At 36.0% G+C, this 18,807-nt stretch overlaps 1 protein-coding gene across 3 annotated transcripts in view; it reads left to right on the top strand.

The window, feature by feature from the left end:
* RBM25 (RNA binding motif protein 25) overlaps positions 1-18,807 on the top strand; it is a 54,368-nt gene that overhangs the window by 12,044 nt on the left and 23,517 nt on the right. For all 3 annotated transcript variants that reach the window (XM_081050068.1, XM_081050067.1, XM_081050069.1), the window contains 5 exons: positions 1,865-1,914; positions 3,274-3,441; positions 7,860-7,917; positions 11,322-11,482; positions 17,912-18,097. In XM_081050068.1, coding sequence (XP_080906194.1) covers positions 1,865-1,914; positions 3,274-3,441; positions 7,860-7,917; positions 11,322-11,482; positions 17,912-18,097 — 623 coding nt within the window. The remainder of the gene's footprint in view (positions 1-1,864; positions 1,915-3,273; positions 3,442-7,859; positions 7,918-11,321; positions 11,483-17,911; positions 18,098-18,807) is intronic.

Consider the following 18,807-nt stretch of genomic DNA (forward strand, 5'->3'; position numbering starts at 1 on the left):
GCCTTGTGGTTGAGAGCCCACGCTCCAACCAACTGAGCCACCCTGGAGCTCAGTGGCAGCTCACTGACTTCATTCCAGTTGCAGAGGGTGCGTCTCTCTGGCCCATGTGGGGATCGAACCGGCAGCCCCTTTGCCTAGAACTATCGCTCTAAGCAACTGAGCCACTCGTCCGCCCAAAAGTGAAAATTTTAGATACGAATTGATTAATTATGGTAGTTTTGAACATCCATTGTATTTAAGTGCCCCACATAAATGATATCAGACAGTCTCACAGGCAGTGAAGAAAAGCTGAAGCTGAGGTTAAACTTGCCCAAGGTTACATAACTAAAAGTGATGGAACTAAGAATTGAACCTAAATTTGATTCTGAAGCCTATATGTTGTTTTGTTTTTTGTTTGCACAATCTTCTGTAGGCTCATTGATAACAATCTTGACTTTTATCTTTTAGTAAACTGTGAGATTATTTTAAATAAGTTATATTGGAAAATAAATGGATAGTGTTAAATGTTTAAGAATTATCCATTAGTCTTAGGTAGATAATTATCTTAAACCGATGCTAAATTTGAACTGAAGAGCAATTTCTGAACTTTCTGAGATATATTGACATTTTAAAATTTGTATTGGAAAAGTAGACAAATTTTTCACTGATTTTTGCCTTCATTGCAACCTTTCCCTTAGTTCTCAAATGGTAAGTTTTCTTCATTGGTTATGTGCACAAGGACTCGCAATACGGCAGCTGATTAGTAAACAAATGTAGTTGAAAACAGAAATGTAGATATCAATAGTAGATACCCCACTGACAATTGTTAAACCCTCAGAGCAGCAGGTGCTTGTCCTAGAGATTTTTCTCTGTGATAGTGACTGAGATTACTGATCTTGTTTTTTGCATGATTTTAGTTTTTTTGTTTTTGTGTTTCTTTTTAAGGAGGGCGCAGCTCACAGTGGCCCATGCGGGGATTGAACCAGCAACCTTGGTGTTAGCAGCACTATGCTGTAACTAAGTGAGCTAACCAGCTGTCCCGTGTTTTTAGTTTTTATTAAAGAACCAGGAATAACAAGATTTTCCTAGGTTTCCAGGTTAATTTCTCATTTGATACTTAAAAAAAAACTTTCAAAGGATTTGTTTTTACTTTTAAAGGATTCATTAATACCATTGTTCACCCACAAGTGAAGCTGTGTTTGTGAAAGTTGCTGGTTTTGAGGAGGTGCTGAATCAGTTACTATCCAGAATGTTATACTCCTTACGGCAAAAGCATGTTGTGGTAGCCTTTTTGCTTCTAGAATAGTTTGTTTTTTTTTTTTTTTTTTAAATTGGGGAATATTGGGGAACTGTGTGTCTCCAGAGCCTGTCAGCTCCAAGTCGTCCTTCAATCTAGCTGTGGAGGGCGCAGCTCACCTCCACGTCCAGTCACCGTTTTCAATCTTAGTTGCAGGGAGCTCAGACCACCATCCCATGCAGGAGTCGAACCGGCAACCCTGTTGTTGAGAGTTCCCGCTCAAACTAACTGAGCCATTAGGCCACCCCTCCAGAAGCACAGCAGCAGCTCGTTGTCTTCAATCTAGCTGTGGAGGGCGCAGCTCACTGGCCCATGTGGGAATCGAACCGGCGACCCTGTAGTTCAGAGCTCGCGCTCTAACTGAGCCATTCGTTTGCCCCTAGAATGGTTTTTAATTGTACGTATGCGAGCTTATATAAATTTGACCTGATAGTACATTGCTCTAGAAAATAAGGCATTCGTCAGTATCTCATTAGTTTGATATTTCCACTTAAATTATGATTTAGGATACTTGTATGTATGGCATATAGTCGATATAGAATAGAATCATGTATAATTGTATGCTTACGACTCATACTTTTTTCTTAGGGACCCCAATGATTCCTGTGCCAATGAGCATTATGGCTCCTGCTCCAACTGTAAGTATAATTTTAAGGAGGAATTAGGAGATATGGTAGCGATACTGCTTTTAAAGCTAAAAAACTTGATGAACTTAGATAAATTATTTTAAGTGTTTAAAAGAATAATAGGAATATACTCCCTAAATACATAGTTTGATGGTTTCCTCTTATTCTCTGGGTTCTTCATTTCCTTGTTATTTTCAGATTTAGAACATTGGCTCTTTCGTCATTCCCTCATCTTGTCTTGGTCCTGGGAGGTAGGGGAATGATCCAACATATGTGTTTCATTATGTTATTCAGTCTTAGGTTTTGAACCTTAATTCTCTATATTCATCAAAGTTTCTGTACACTTTAAGCATCTTATTTAGGAATACTAATATACTATAACACATGAATAAATAATAACCCTCTTAACTGTTATTTGATCAGAATATTTCTTTGAGTTCATTTGGTACAATATCAAGCTTCATTTGGAATTCCACTGTGAGGGAGGGTAGATCTCATTACTTTCAACTGTTTTTCTACCTGTGGGCTTTGAAACGTGAGGGGACTGGTGTTATTCACACTAAAAAGTGAGATGTGAACTACACGGGCCAACAAGAATCTGCTGTGAGGCAGACCATTAAGAAGATACAGTTCTGCAGACCAAGGGGGAGTCCAGCTTTTCTTTCATTGGACACCCATTGTTTGGCTATTTTGGAAAACTACCACATGACAGGTACTCTTACCCTCCTGCATTTCAGCCTAGGAAAAGTTAGCATTTGGAGTTTGGAGCACCTCCCCCAGTTCACCATTATTCAGTGCCTACTGTGGACGTTCTGCTAAATTCAGTACCAGATAAAACGATGAATAAGAGTATTTCTTCCTCTGGGAAGTTGAAAGTTTTCAAGGGAAAATAAGATAGAAATGCAAGTAACTGATCAAAGGTAAAATTTAAGTGTGGGGAGAGTGCTCTGGGAGTATTTGAATATTCTGCAAGAGGATTAACAGGGGTAATTGAAATTTGCTGTTATATTATTAGTACAGAATATAGTTGTAGAGAAACTTCTGGATAGATTTGATAATGTAAATGTTTTATGATGTCTTAAACATATAAAAATTATCTTAAATATAAAAAAGTTTCTATCCAAGTAATTTTTTTTTGCTTTTTCAAGTTGTTTTTAAAAGAAAGGTAATCTAGTGGTGGAACTTGACTTGTTATGAATGTTTATATTAATGAAAAATGCTATGTGCTTTAGGAGTTTTAGATTATGTAGACCATTTAATAATGATGTGCGATAGATTTACTACTTTAACATTGATGTTTTTAGCCTAATGTTACATTAAACGTGAAAGGTAATTTGCCAGATCAAATTTTATTGCCTTTCTTCCTTACAGGTCTTAGTACCAACTGTGTCCATGGTTGGAAAGCATTTGGGAGCAAGAAAAGATCATCCAGGCTTAAAGGCTAAAGAAAATGATGAAAATTGTGGTCCCACTACTACTGTTTTTGTTGGCAACATTTCTGAGAAAGCCTCAGACATGCTTATAAGACAGCTCCTTGCTGTAAGTTAAACTGTTTATTTTTCATTTTTAAAGTTTTTTTATTATAAATTTCAAAGTTACTGAAAAGCAGAAGTTTCAGTCAACAATTTCTCCTTTTTATTTTGAAAAATTTCATTTCTGCAAAAAAGTTGAATAGTACAGTGAGCACCCTTGTAACATGATTTGCTACATTTACTTTACACACACACACACACACACTTCATACTTTCTGAGTACTGTATTTTGTCATTCATAATACACACTTTTTTGCCCAAATTTGTGAGGGAAAAATAAGGATGCGCATTAAACATGGGTAGTACTAATTTCGTATCTTTTTTTTCACCTCCCCCCCCATTCTGGTTCAAGCCGTTGTTTCTCAGTTTAGTTGTGTAGGACACAGCTCCTTGGACCATGCTGGTATTATGAGCTTTGTGCTCCCCCGTCTGAGGCAGTTGGTTGCTGTTTGTTGGTCAGCCGCTCACAGCAGCTCTTGCCAGCTACCAGCCGCTCACAATGGCTGCCGGCCACTCACGCTGGCCACTGGCCATTCTGGAAGCCCACGGTAGCCCACGGCAGCACACAGCAGCCTGAGGGATCTTACTGAAGCTCACGCCAACCTCTGGCTGTTCTCCGCAGCCCAGCTCCAGGAAGAGCTGTTGTTCACAATCTTAGCTGTAGAGGGCACAGCTCACTGGCCCATGCTGGTATTGAACCAGCGACCTCGGGGTTAGGAGCAAAGTGCTCCAACCACCCGAGCCACTGGGCTGGCCCCAATCACAATGTTTTTAATTCTTTTATTTATGCTTATGAGTTAAAAGTGTAACTCTAGAAATCAGTAACAATATCCGTATGCAGAAGAATGCCCTGCAATATGATAATCGGTTTTATTGAACTTAAAGGATGCAATGACGAAGAGTTTTTGGCATTCTTAGATGCGTAAATATCATAAATTTGTTATTCGTCCATAAAATTTCTTGTACCATAATGTTAAAAAATAAACGCTAAAATTCCTTTATAATACAAAAAACAAGTACCTAAAAGAAAACAAACAAAAATTTGAATTAAAAAATTAAAATGAAAGATTTTTCCCCCTGAAAGTTTGGGCCAAAAACGTAGGTGTGCGCTATACATGGGAGTGCATTATACATGTCAAAATATGGTAATTTGCAAGTAAGTTGTGACAAGACATTTCACTTCTATATTAAGCATTTTCCCATGTGTCTTCTAAGACCAAAGACATTGTCCTACATGATCACAAAATCATTATTACACTTAAGAAATTTAAGAGTGGTACAGTATCGTTAAGTAATGTGCATGTAGTTCTTATTTAATTTTCCCAGTAGCTGTTTTTCGTTTTGATCTATGATCCAGTCAAAGACTATACATTGCATTTAATTGTCAGTCCTCTTTTTTTTTCTCTCTAAGTTTTTATTGGGGAATATTGGGGGACAGTGTGCTTCTCCAGGGCCCATCAGCTCCAAGTGTTGTCCTTAGTCTAGTTGTGGAGGGCGCAGCTCAGCTCCAAGTCCAGTTGCCGTTTTCAATCTTTAGTTGCAGGGGGCACAGCCCACCATCCTAATATGAGACCCGGTGTTATTTTACTATAATATATAATTAATATAATATAATATAACAACATAACATACCGGGTCTTATTTTAATATAAGCCGGAATCTTATATAAGACCGTGTCTTTTTTTTAATATAATATATAAGAAGACTGGGTCTTATGTTAATTTTTGCTTCAAAAGATGCATTAGAGCTGATGGTCCAGCTAGATCTTATTTTTGGGGAAACATGGTATATTACTAGTGATACCATGTCTTCATAGGTGAACCTGAAAGAATTTCTATCATGTGTTCTCTTAGAAGTGGAATTTCTGAGTTAGGGCATGCTCGTCTTCAGTTTTACAGGATAATGACAATTTTTTTCAGAGTGGAACATTGGGAGGACATTTTAAAAATAATCTTTATTGAGATATAATTTATAATACCATGAAATTCACCCTTTTATAATGTGGTTCAGTGGTTTTTAGTATATTCAGAAATGGTACAAACACCACTACTAATTTCAGAGAATTTTTATCACCCCAAATAGAAGTCCTGTAACCATTAACAGTCACCTCCCATTCTCTCCTCCCTCCAGGCTGTGGCATTAGCTTGTACTTTGTCTCAACAGACTTGCCTATTCTGGGAATTTTATATAACAGAATCATAGAATATGTGGCCTTTTTGTTTTATGTTCTTTCACTTAGCATGATGTTTTCAAGGTACATCTATATTACAGTTTTTATTGATATTTCATTCCTTTTTATAGCCAAATATTTTATTTAATGGCTATACCACATTTTGTTTATCCACTCATCCATTGATGGACAATTGGGTTCTTTCTAATCTTGTTGTTATGAATAATGATGCTGTGAATATTTGTATCAAGTTTTTATGTGGACGTAGGTAATGTTTTTTTCAATTTGAAGCATCCCTTTTAAAAACTTCTTGATTTATATGTGTAGCAGTGTTTTGTTTTTAAGCTTTCTTTGGGTTCCTGAATTTCTTTCACTTTTAAAACTTCTCTTAAATGTCTGGTGATCGTTGATTGTTTGTTCATATTTAAGAATTAGGCATTGAAATGCTATTGTGTGCATAATCTGGGTTTGTAAAATGTTGGGCATCATTGTGGGGTACTAGCCAACAGCCAGAGGTTTTAAATATTTGTGTGCAGAGCACTTTTCTTTGAGGCTTGTCGGTTTTGCTAGAAATCTTCTCGTTTCATGCTTCGTGGGTGTATGATTGGCTGCCTGCATGGGTAGGGGGTGATGGACTGAGTTCAAGCATTTCTTATATCTTTATTTTCTTCCCTTGTTACCCACTCTGTACCTCATTCAGATCTTCCTTCATCTCCAGTGCTTCACATCCCAAGCTTCTCGTGTTTACTTTCTTCAGACTAACTCTTCAGGCTGTCCTGGGGTTAGAGGTAGGGTAGTTGCTTCAAAGGAACTTTGAGGCTATGATTATGCCATGTTCATATTGTCAGGCAAACACCTGTTTTTATTTAGCTTCATGCTTCAACCCCATTCACCACCATACCTTTTTTTAAAACCTCCAGTCCCGTTCTACTTGGCCTGTAGAATCAGTTAAGTCAGCCTAATTCTTTTTCATCAGTATCTGCCTCTGGAGACAGTTATAGCTTTCTTTGCTTTATTGAACGAGTTACGCTTGCCTTTTGTCTTTTCAAAATTTTGTTGAATTCTGCTATTTCCCCCTGCTATATTAGACCTGAAGGGTTTTATCTTTTATTCTTTGATTATCATTTGTTTCTCTGAAGGGATGTGTGAAAAATTCATTCATTGTCAGTTTTGACAGGCAATCTTCAGTTACTATTTTCCACAAATAACTTTTTTTACCTCTTAGTTTTTTAATAATTAGAAATAATATTTTAAAATTTTGACAGCAGACAGGTTGTAATAAAGTCCCACCTTTCAGACAACCTGCCCGAAGAACATTTTAGAATATTTCTGATCATTTTATGGAAATTCTTTTTATTTACATAATTAAAATCCTCCTGTGTATCTGCAGTTTCATGTCCCATGTTAGTTTTTCATCCTATGTCAAGCAGTTTCCCATGTCATTAAAAATCCTTATGTACTGGGGGTGCCAAAAACACTTTATACAAGTGGACACTTTGGTCAACGTTGCTCAAACAGTAGTTCGCCGTCATCAGACATGTCTGGATGCTGATGGTAACCACTTTGCTATTGTTACTGCAGAAGTCAAAATTCATCTTTTGTTATCGGTATATATTATTACAATTTTAATAGGTTTTTCCTTTCTTAAAATATGTATACATTTTTTTTGTACCCTCTGTATATATGTTTTAAAACAATCTTTATGGATGCATAATATTTCCTTGAATTTACTGTAGTTTTCAATATTATAGTATTGGGCATTTTGGGTTTATATATATTTGATAGGATAAATAATGCTGCTAAATTTCTTTTTTTTTTAAATTAATTAGATTTATTGGGGTGACAATTGTTAGTAAATTTACATAGATTTCAGGTGTACAATTCTGTATTATATCATCTATAAATCCCATTGTGTGTTCACCACCCAGAGTCAGTTCTCCTTCCATCACCATACATTTGATCCCCCTTACCCTCATCACCCACCCCCCATAAATTTCTAATTAAAAGGCAATTTTAATTAGTAAGAATTAAATAATCAGTAAGAATTTATTTTTCTTTAAAATAATTTGTTAGATATTTAGTTCATAGAGGTTTGTGGGAATTGAGAGAATTTGAGGAAACTTAGTTGCTGGTATGATCTTTTTTCTTTCTTAGTTTTTGCTTGTGTTTTTCCTAGTAGAAATATAATTGTGCTTCTATTTGCATTATAAGTTTATATTGTTAAATGGTAATTATATGTATTTTTCTTTTTTAAGAAATGTGGCTTGGTTTTGAGCTGGAAGAGAGTACAAGGTGCATCTGGAAAACTTCAAGGTAGATGCTATTTTCCTTATATTGAGATAATTTTAATGTTTGTGCATAAATAACTGCATGTTTTACTTTTCATTGTTCATAATCATGGGGGTATTGTATTGGCATTCTTTGTTTTCTTATTGGAATAGGATTAAAACCAATTGGGAAGATATTGGCTGAGAGTTGATATTAGAAAATGGGTAAGTATAATTGGAAGGGGGTAGGTAGGAACCGAAAAAAAATTAGGCTAACTGGCTTATAAGATTACGAAGTTCTTTTTGTCTCAGCAGGATTTTATGATCAAGGTGGGATAATTAGGACTTAAAGTAGAAAAGATATTACCTGGTAGTCTTGAACACATGTTCTTTTCATACTTGTTGGTAGAAACACCTGCTTGATAGACATTCTTTAAACACTTTTTATTATGGAAAAATTCATATACATGTATAAAAATTTGAATAGTATGATCAGTTCCCATGTACTCATCACCTACTGTTAACATTTATCAACTGTTGGCCAATCGTGCTTAATCTGCACTTTACCCATTTCATCTTATATTATTTTTAAGCAGACTTATGCACCAGATACTTTTGTCTATAAATATTTTAGTATGTGTCTCTAAAAGATAAGGGCTTTAAAAAAAAAATCCAAATTACTATTATAAGGCCTAGAAGAATTAACTATTTTTCTTAATATATCATTAAGGCAATATTGAGATGTCCAACACTGAGTCAATATCCAGTCAGTTTTCAGATGTCCAGTTGCCTCAATGTAATTTTTGCTTGTTTGTTTGATTCAGGATCCATATAAGGTGCACACATTGCTATTGATTGACATATTTTTAAGTGTCTTAATCTTTTAAGTTCTTCTATCTCTCTCTTTCCCTTGAGTTATTTGTTGAAGAAACTTGGTCATTTGCCCAGTACTATTTTTTTAGTTTAGATTTTCTGGTTACAGCTCCAGTAGAATAATATGCCATGCATCTCTGTTTATTTTATGTAAACTGGTTGGTAGTTGTATCTTGAGACTTGATCAGATTTGAATTTGTGTTATTTTTGTTGGTGCTTTTTTTTTTTCTTAAATTAACGTTTATTGAGGTGACAGTTGTTAGTAAATGTTGATGCTTTTATTTGTAAGAATTCTCTAAAGGTAGCATTCTTCCAAAAGGAAACATTTGGGCTTTTTTTTTGGTTTTTTTTTTATGGTAGCATCTGTTGATTATCAATACCTAGGTGCTGCATTCATTGAGGGTTACAAAATACAATAGTCTGTTTTGAATTTTATCATTCCTCCATTGAAGAACAAATATTCTTACTAGTAGAATACTTCCATAAGGATATACTTCTCCCTCCATGTACTATTTGGTTACGTAGAGGTGTAATTTATATTTTAAAAGCCATGATAAGTACTGTGGTTGTTCATTTCATTTTTCAAAAGATTGAGCTTGTTTCTTTAGCATCTTTAGCAGTGACTTTTTTTTTGAACTTACGGATTGAATTGTATTCAATTTATTATATTTAATATGGATTAATTGCCATTGTTATTGCTAATGAAACTTAAGCTGTCATATGTTAGTTGCCTATGCAAGTTCGATTTCCAGTGGTTTTGACACAAGGCTAATTGCTTATGATAGCTTCTTTGTTGTCTGGAATGACAAGATATTCTAAGCTTAGTCGAGTAGTTTTTGTGCCCCAGATCTGGTATCAGACATCTCTCCAAGGAATTTTGTTCCTTTTAGTGTAAAACTGCTTTCAAAATCACAATCTGGGAATTAGGTATACTCGTAAGAGACGTTTGATCTTTGCTTTTCCGTTTTTGCATTGCAAGTTAATTCAAATTCAGGACTATCGTGTTTCCCCAGAAATAAGACCTGTTGGACAATCAGGTCTAATGCGTCTTTTGGAGAAAAATTAATATGAAACTCTGTCTTATTTTACTATAAGACCGGGTCTTGCATAATGTAATATAAGACAATGTCTTATATTAATTTTTACTCCAAAAGATGCATTAGAGCTGATTGTCCAGGTAGGTCTTATTTTCGGGGAAAACAGGGTAAAAAATTTCTGTTTAACCTTATTTTCATTCTTCCACACTGGGAATCCTCAGTTTCAAGGACACCTGGAATGATAGACTATTAAATATTTACTGGCTTGCTTCACCTCATGTTTCACATACAATTTCAGGCTAATAATACCAACATTATCATCAACAATATGATTATTGAATTTTCTTTTTTATTGACAGCTCTTTTTGTTCTTAGGATGTACACTCAAATTTACTATTTTAAAATCATTCAGAATAGTTTCTATGTGGTTATGTCATTAACTGGATTCATTTGTTTAATTCTACTTTCTACTTTCTAGTTTTAGATTACTCTTTAAAATTTAACATTGTTTTAATATCACTAATTTAAAGTCATGGTAATAATGAGGCTAGTTATTAAAATAAAACAGATTTAGAAAAATTAGATAACTAGAATAAAAGATCATTACTTTTATAGTTTGTTGTCTCAGAAAAGTGCTTTATTTATGTTCAAGCAGCCTGTTCTCACTTATTTGTAGCTGTTAGGAAGTCTGGATGAAGTGAATTTATGAAATAAAACATAATCATGAAATTTGCTAATTTTGCTAACCTTTTACCAGCACTTTTCCCCCCTCCCCCTCCCTCTTCTGCCTCCCTGCCACTCCGGTTCAAGCTGTTCTTTCTCATCTAGTTATGTAGGACACAGCTCCCTGGCCTATGCTGGTATTATGAGCCTTGCGCCCCGGCTGAGGCAGTTGATTGAGGCAATTCACAGGTTGTTGGTCGGCCACTCACGGCAGCTCTCGCCTGCTGTCAGCCGCTAACAATGGCTGCCGGCCACTCACGCTGGCCACTGGCCACTCATGGCAGCACATGGTGGCCCACGGCAGCACACAGCGCTGCAGCTGCTCATGCTGGCTGCCAGCCACTCATGATGGCCACTGGCCACTCATGGCAGCACGTGGTAGCATATGGCAGCTCATGCCGACCTCTGGCTGCTCTCTGCAGCCCAGCTCCAGAGAAAGCCGTTGTTCACAATCTTAGCTGTAGAGGGTGCAGCTCACTGGCCCATGTGGGAATCGAACCAGTGCGTTAAGAGCACAGAGGTCTAACCGCCTGGGCTACCGTCCCAGCCCTTATCAGCACTTCTAATAAGAATTTTTCTTCCTTTCCGCTGTTTAGAATTTTTTTCTCTTTTCCTGTTTTTGTCTTCTCCTTTTTCTTTTGGTTGAGGGTAAAAGTGAAATCATTATCACGGTAATTGAAGGACAGGGAGGAGTGACAACGTGAATAATCCTTGTAAAGTATTATAACATTTGGTCTCTAATGATTTTCATTTTCCAGAAATGTTTCATCATTCATAATTGTATTAATATTACTAAATTCTTTACATCTGTTGCTAGCCTTCGGATTCTGTGAGTATAAGGAGCCTGAATCTACCCTCCGTGCACTCAGGTTATTGCATGACCTACAGATTGGAGAGAAGAAACTACTTGTTAAAGTTGATGCAAAGACAAAGGCACAACTGGATGAGTGGAAAGCAAAGAAAAAAGCTTCTAATGGGGTATGTTTTCTATAGTGTAAACTTCGCTAGGCCAACTGCTCTTTCAGTGTAAATCTTAAAAATGAATCTAATATGGGGCTTCACAAGATCATTATGCTTGTGACTAACATGCAGGAGGGTATTTTTATAGTTTATAATTATTTTAAGTCTTTTATCTACCCATAGTGGGTGGATGACTGTTGATTTGCTTGTTCCAGGTTGGGATGAAGGTAGTAAGGGAGGCTGGACAAGGTTAACTTGCCAGAGAAAACATTGGTACAGACTATTCCAAACAGAGCTAATTCATTAAGGCAGCTTTGTAAGTAAGTACAAAATATATTTCAACCTACACAACTTTATTATTAGTTGCCCTCTGTTTTAGAAGTACGCAGGTTCTAAAATGAATGAAAATAAGTCTTATTATTTTTCTCAGGTGGGTGGCTATATTAAGTGAAGCTAAGTAAAGGAAAATTTTGTATGTTGTATTGTAATGTATGAATTATTACTCTCTCAACGAAGCAAAAAGTAGCTAAAAACCTGAGAATATATTTATTTCTTTGTTTTCCCTTCCTGTTTCTTTTTGGAGCCTCAAGCTGAGCTGATCCATATAGATTTATTATCTTCCTGTCTCTACAAAAACAAAGCGGCCTTTTTGCTCTTTCAAACTTATTATAATTGAGAATAGAAATAGCTTTCTTGTTCCACCCCTCCCTTCTTTACAAAAACATTTTATGCTCTTTGTAAAAACCATAAAAGCAAACTATAAAGAAACTAAGTACCATTCACAATCCCATCACCATTAGTAACCACTGTAGATATTTTTGTTGCGTATTCTTCCAGACAGTTTTCTCTGTGTGAATGAATATAGTTTTAATTGGAATATGTGAATTTGTTTTTCTTTTCATAAACACAGGATTGAATTCTAAGTGTTGTTTTGTAAACAACTTTTCTCACTTCCTTGTGCCTTTCCTTGGCTTTTAATACTTTAACTGATTTCTCTGCATAATTATTTTTAATTAGTTTCCTCTTATCTGTTACAGTGCTGCCTTTATTTCTAAAACAGTATAATTATTTCAATCTCCTGCTCATACATCCTTAATGGTTTTCAATTTCCTACAATTTAAAGCCCACATTCTTAGCATGACATTCAAGGCTTGCTCCAATCTACCTTTCTAATGTCCCTCCATTCAGTCATGTATCCGTACAAACTTCCTGTGTGCTTTGCTGACATCTCATGTTCTGTTGCCCACGCTCCTTGTTAAAATTCTATGCATATGGTTAGTATTATTAAAATGTTACTTGATTCATATAGCCTTCACCAGCCCTACCCCTTGATTCCTCTCTGGCAGAATTAAATCTCCTCTTCCCAGATCAAGCAGGATTTTTTCACTGCTCTTAATGTCAGTCTGCTTTGTGGTAGGTGTTGTTTATATCTCCCCATCCCTCATAGCCCCTTGAACCATCTCATTCCTATTTCCTCTCCCTATCTTTCGATTACAAGATAGAAAGGGAAATAAGTTTACAAAACTGTTCCTTCATCTTGTACCTCCACAGAATCTAGAATAATGTGTTGTCCATACCAAGAATGATTTATTGAATAACAGTTGCAGTTTATATTGCTGTCCTGGTAACCTTAACTGTCTTTACCTACCTTTATAAGGAAGTAATGAAATACAATTTCTCTGGAGTGTAAATTATATCTCAGATCAGCAGAGTTATCTGTCACGTCACTAAAACTTTGAAAAAATATGTGCAACAAAACTTTGCAGATTTTCCTTGCTGTGATACTGAATTCTTATTATTTTTTTTTAATTGGGGAAGGGGAACAGGACTTTATTGGGGAACAGTGTATACTTCCAGGCCTTTTTTCCTAGTCAAGTTGTTGTCCTTTCAGTCTTAGTTGTAGAGGGCGCAGCTCAGCTCCAGGTCCAGTTGCCGTTTTCTAGTTGCAGGGGTCACAGCCCACCATCCCTTGCGAGAGTAGAACCGGCAGTCTTGTGGTTGAGAGGATGCGCTCCAACCAACTGGGCCATCCGGGAGCTCAGTGGCAGATTAGCTCAAGGTGCCGTGTTCAATCTTAGTTGCAGGGGGCGCTGCCCACCATCCCTTGTGGGACTCGAGGAATGGAACCAACAACCTTGTGAACCCTCTCAACCTTGTGGTTGAGAGGTCACTGGCCCATGTGGGAATCGAACCGGCAGCCTTCTGAGTTAGGAGCATGGATCTCTAACCACCTGAGCCACCGGGCCGTCCCCATATTCTTATTTTTTAAGAAAAGCATGGACTCTGTCTTCGGACTCATTGTTTCACTGTGTTTGTTTGTTTGTTTGTTTTGTTTTACTATGTTTAATCACTAACTTGTGAGGTGGTTTAATTTGTAGCATTTTCAGATGGTGTACTCTGAACTTGAAGTAAATCACTTCACTATATATAAATAATGAAATGCACAATTTTGTGACTGATATAATTTGAAATCACCATTAGCAAGAGGAACCACCATTTAAATCTGTTAATATATCTTTTTTCAAGAATGGATTTGAAGCCACCTCCATTAAAAACAGAACAGTTATTTCAGATAAAATGAAATTTTAAAATATTAACAGACATGATTCTGGGTACACTTGGCATGGTACCCAGGTGCTTGAAGCCACAAGACAAACATGGCCTGTTTTCCTGGAATGTCAGTTTTCCTTAACAGTACTGGTAAAGAAAAAGTAAAGCAACTATCAGATGATTGCTTTTCAAATAACTTAAGCAAGTGTAACTACATTGTGAGTAGGTTGCAGGTTTGTCATGATTTTTCAAGATAAAATATTTGCAAGTTTACTTGATTTTTTCTCTTTCATTGATTTGTTGGAGAAATTTATAAAATATTGACTTATGGTAGATGTTACGATAATGAGACATTGAGAAACTTGTATGTTACTTTATCATGGCATCTTCCTGAATCCCAGGCAGAGGAGAAAACACAAATAAATAGCTGTATAGTTCTCTTTAACTAAATAAGAAACACAAGCTTGTCTAGAAACAGAGTGAAATATTTCTCTTAATTTAGAATTTTAAGAGGAGTTATGTCTTGTCTAATGACTTGATTGAAAGTTTTCGTTTAGATTTTGCAGAAATTGTAGAAGCAGGTTTTTGACCTTTAGTTTTTTATTTCAGGTAGCCATGCTGATCTAGTCTAGTCCGTGTCTTGTTTTCTGGATATTCAGCAGTAGAGGTAGAGCTATCTGCTTGATTGTCTCAGGAGTAGTGGTCGTAAACCACACCTTTAGGAATGAATTTTGACAAATATTGGAAATATAATCTCTGGAAAGAGCCACTCACATTGCATGTTAATTGATGACAGATTCTATACAGGTAGGAACATCTTGACATCTTTGTCTGGAAATTCTGGCTGAATCTACATTTCCTCAAAAGAAAAGGCTCCGCATTCGCTTAAATTCCCAAAGAAGTTCTTGTTTTAGATTCTAGAAGTCAGTGCCAAAAAAGTGAGCCTAGAAGGGCTGTTTTCCAACTTTATAGTCAGTAGCTTTACTGTTGAAGCTTTTTAATTCCTCTGAAAAGAGCCAAATAGGTGGGCCACATAAGCATTTCAGATATTCCGTTCATTTCTGTGATCAACTAAACCTTTCACCTTTTGCTGCTCAGTATTGTTGAATCTGCTTTCTGTTTCTGAATTGGAAGAAGAAACTGGAAATCAGGAAATTGTTTATGGTTGAAGACCCAGAGTTAGAGCAAGTTGAAACCAAAAATAAGTACCTTTCATGTTTATTTTTGTTTTTCTTATATTAATAATCAGTTGAGAGACTGAGGCTAATTTTTTCTTCTAAAAATCTACAATTTTTAGATCAACGGGCATTAGTTATTGGCAAGGTAGTGTGAATTAGTTCATTCCAAATGCTTTATTTCTAATTTAGATAAGCCCGGCTCTACTAATATTTAAATTTGGACTTAGGATGGTGGTGGTAGGGAATTTAGGGATGTGTATTTTTAGATGAGTAGGCCTTTGGATTTATAATCTCACTTCTATCCTTACTCTTAGAAGAACATGGAGATGTAGAGGGTTCATAGGAAGGAATTTAGAATATAAGGGAAAAGCTAAAGACAATCTGGATGCTCTCAAAGTATATTTTTATAATGAAGAATTTGGGGTTTGGGTTATAATAGATGTGTGTGTCAGGACCTACAGTTTCAGTGACAAGTTTACCTTGAGGGTTAATTCTTTAGTTTAAAACCTGTGAAGGAACAAAGTATCACTGAAGGAATTTTGATGAAAGCTGCATAAAGACCTTATTACTATATATTATTGATTTAAAGTAAGAAAGGAACATGTTGCCACAATTATAGTTTACAATATTTTGGTAAATAATTTTAACAGTTCTATTATAGTCCTTGGGTAAACCATTTTGTCTTTATCTAAGATGCCAAATAGAAAGTTGGCTATAAGAAGACTGGATGAAGAGGCAGGTCGAGAAAGTAAGAAACTCTTAAGAGTGGTTAGTTTTATAATACCGCAATGATTTATATTGACGTTATCTGTATCATAACTGTCTCTCAGCCTTTATTGTTAAATGCTTAAGGGCAAGGTTATTTCTTTTTCAATTTTGAATTTTTTTGCCATGTAGCATTGTATCTTGCACATAGTAGTAGGCTCTTAATTTGTTGAGCAAATTCATTTAAGAAATAAATGCTTGTTGAGTAAGTGTTCGTTGGAGAATGCTGGTAGTTGAGTTAAGAAATCACTCCTAGGTTATATTAAGGAGTTACAAGGTATGAAACTCACCTTGAATAGAATTGTGACCAGGAGTCAGCATTTGTGCAAAAGAGCATTGGTTCATGTTTGTTTATCTGAAAATGTGTGTAGTATGTATATGTTTACCAAGTAAACTGATTAGTTTGGGGTGTGCGTGTGTATATAGTTTTAAACTACAAGCTTTTGTACACATACACCTTTATATTTACCTTGTCGCTTTTTTGTCATATTTTTTCACCTTTCTAAGTTTTAAGAAGAGGCGTTGAGAGTAACTGGAAACTACCTAAAGTTTTGAGGTCATTGTCTAAATTTTGTGGTTTGAACTGAGTTATTCCTTAACCAGGGGACTTGAAATAAAACTTAGAAACAAGAATAGTAGCACATTAGAAGCCAATAATTTTTTTCACACAACACAAGTAACATTCTAGGCTTCCTTTAAAAAATAATGAAGTCTTGCAAATACTCCGTTGCTTGTTTGTGAGAAGCATTACACTGTGAATTTTTGTGTTTCTGTTTTTTATAATGTTACATATGCAAGTCATGGGGAGAAAGCCTTGTGCGGTATTTAGAGTTGATTCCGGTATTTAGAGTTGATTCCATCTTAGTGTGTAAGTATGTGACTTTTTAAGTGGTATTCCCACATTGTAGGAATTGTAGAAAGTGGAGTGGGAAAAAGAAGCCACCATTTCAGCCCCTGACCTGTCTATCTGATGTTTGCTTTGTGTTGTATAGATGTGTCTAGTTTTTTTTTTGTTTTGTTGTTTAACCTACACATTCTTTTTGTTTGTTTGTTTGTTTAATTGGGGAAGGGGAACAGGACTTTATTGGGGAACAGTGTGTACTTCTAGGACTTTTTTCCAAGTCAAGTTGTTGTCCCTTCAATCTTAGTTGTGGAGGGTGCTATTCACCTTCAAGTTGTTGTCCTTTAGTCTTAGTTGTGGAGGGCGCAGCTCAGCTCTAGGTCCAGTTGCCATTGCTAGTTTCAGGGGGCGTAGCCCACCATCCCTTGTGGGAGTCGAACTGGCAACCTTGTGGTTGAGAAGACACACTCCACCAACTGAGCCATCGGTGAGCTCAGCCCCAGCTTAGCTCAAGGTGCTGTGTTCAGTCTTAGTTGCAGGGGGCGCTGCCCACCATCCCTTGTGGAACTCGAGGAATTAAACTGGCAACCTTGTGGTTGAGAGCCCACTGGCCCATGTGGGAACCAAACGGCAGCCTTCGGAGTTAGGAGCATGGAGCTCTAACCGCTCACCGGGCCGGCCTCTACACATGCTTTTATTTTAACTAGTGGTTAGCATAGTGTACGTAAAATTGTATTTTGCTTTTTTCACATAATTATATTTTCAACTTTGGAAGGAATTAGTAAATTGTGAAAACTTGGCAGATGTTTTATGCAGTATACTAGTCCTGTGATTTAATCTTTCTGGTTAGGCGTCAGCATATTAGCTATCAAGGGAAGAAAAGAAAAAGATGAAGTACTGATATATAAGGAAAAAACAATAAAATCAAATTAGTTTTATAAAGTTAAGAGCAAAACCAAATCTGCATTTAATAGGACTACTGAGATGTTTTGGAGAAAGCATGTTTATTTTGTGTACTGACTCTTGTTTTAGAATGATTTTCATTTTCTTGTTTGATTTACCCGACTTCCCACTACTGTATTTGCCTTATTTGACTTTTTTTTTTTTTTTAAGAATGCTAGGCCAGAAACTGTTGCTAATGATGATGAAGAAGCTTTAGATGAAGAAACAAAGAGAAGGGATCAGATGATCAAAGGAGCCATTGAAGTTTTAATACGTGAATACTCCAGTGAACTCAATGCCCCTTCACAAGAATCTGACTCTCATCCCAGGAAGAAGAAGAAGGAAAAGAAGGAGGACGTATGTGTTACTGATTTCTGACAACAGAGTCATTTTCTACAGTTTACTTTTTATGGTGTCACATTCTCATCCTTTCATTACATTTCAACTTTTGGGGGGAAAACAGAATGACTAGCATTTATAACAATATACAAATTAGTTAATTAAGCTTAATTTGACCATGTTTTACTAATTTTCTAATTTTTTTACCAAAACATTCCTGTTTTCTATGTTTGAAATACACTGGCATGGAAGCTCGTGCTTATCTGTGGATTCTAATTAAGGAAAAAAACCTTGAATGATGAAGTGTAGGAAATGATATTAAGGGGTAAAGTAAGATTTCTTTTTGTTTTTGTTTGGTTATGAAGAGCCTTGGTTTGCCTGACTACCTAATTACCGCTGTTCCTTCTCTGTTCCAAATGTTCACTGAGGATTTTTACCCATTCTTTAATTTTTGGCCATCTCCTTATAAACAACATTTTATTCCTTTCTGTAGACAGTAATATTGTTCAAATTCCAACGGGAGGACTATGAAAAAGCAGCACAAGATGAAACACTCCTCCCCAGTATATTACATTGTCTCCACTCTTTGTCAGACCAAACTAATGGAACAGTAGGGAGTCCAGGCTGAAAGAAATGTTTCATATTCTTATACTCATTTCTTTTGGATAAATTTAGAAAAATTATGGGGAGCGTTCTTTAAAAATATTGGAAGTATGTTATATACATGG

The sequence above is a fragment of the Rhinolophus hipposideros genome (genome assembly GCF_964194185.1).
Source record: "Rhinolophus hipposideros genome assembly, chromosome: 5".
Taxonomy (NCBI): domain Eukaryota; kingdom Metazoa; phylum Chordata; class Mammalia; order Chiroptera; family Rhinolophidae; genus Rhinolophus; species Rhinolophus hipposideros.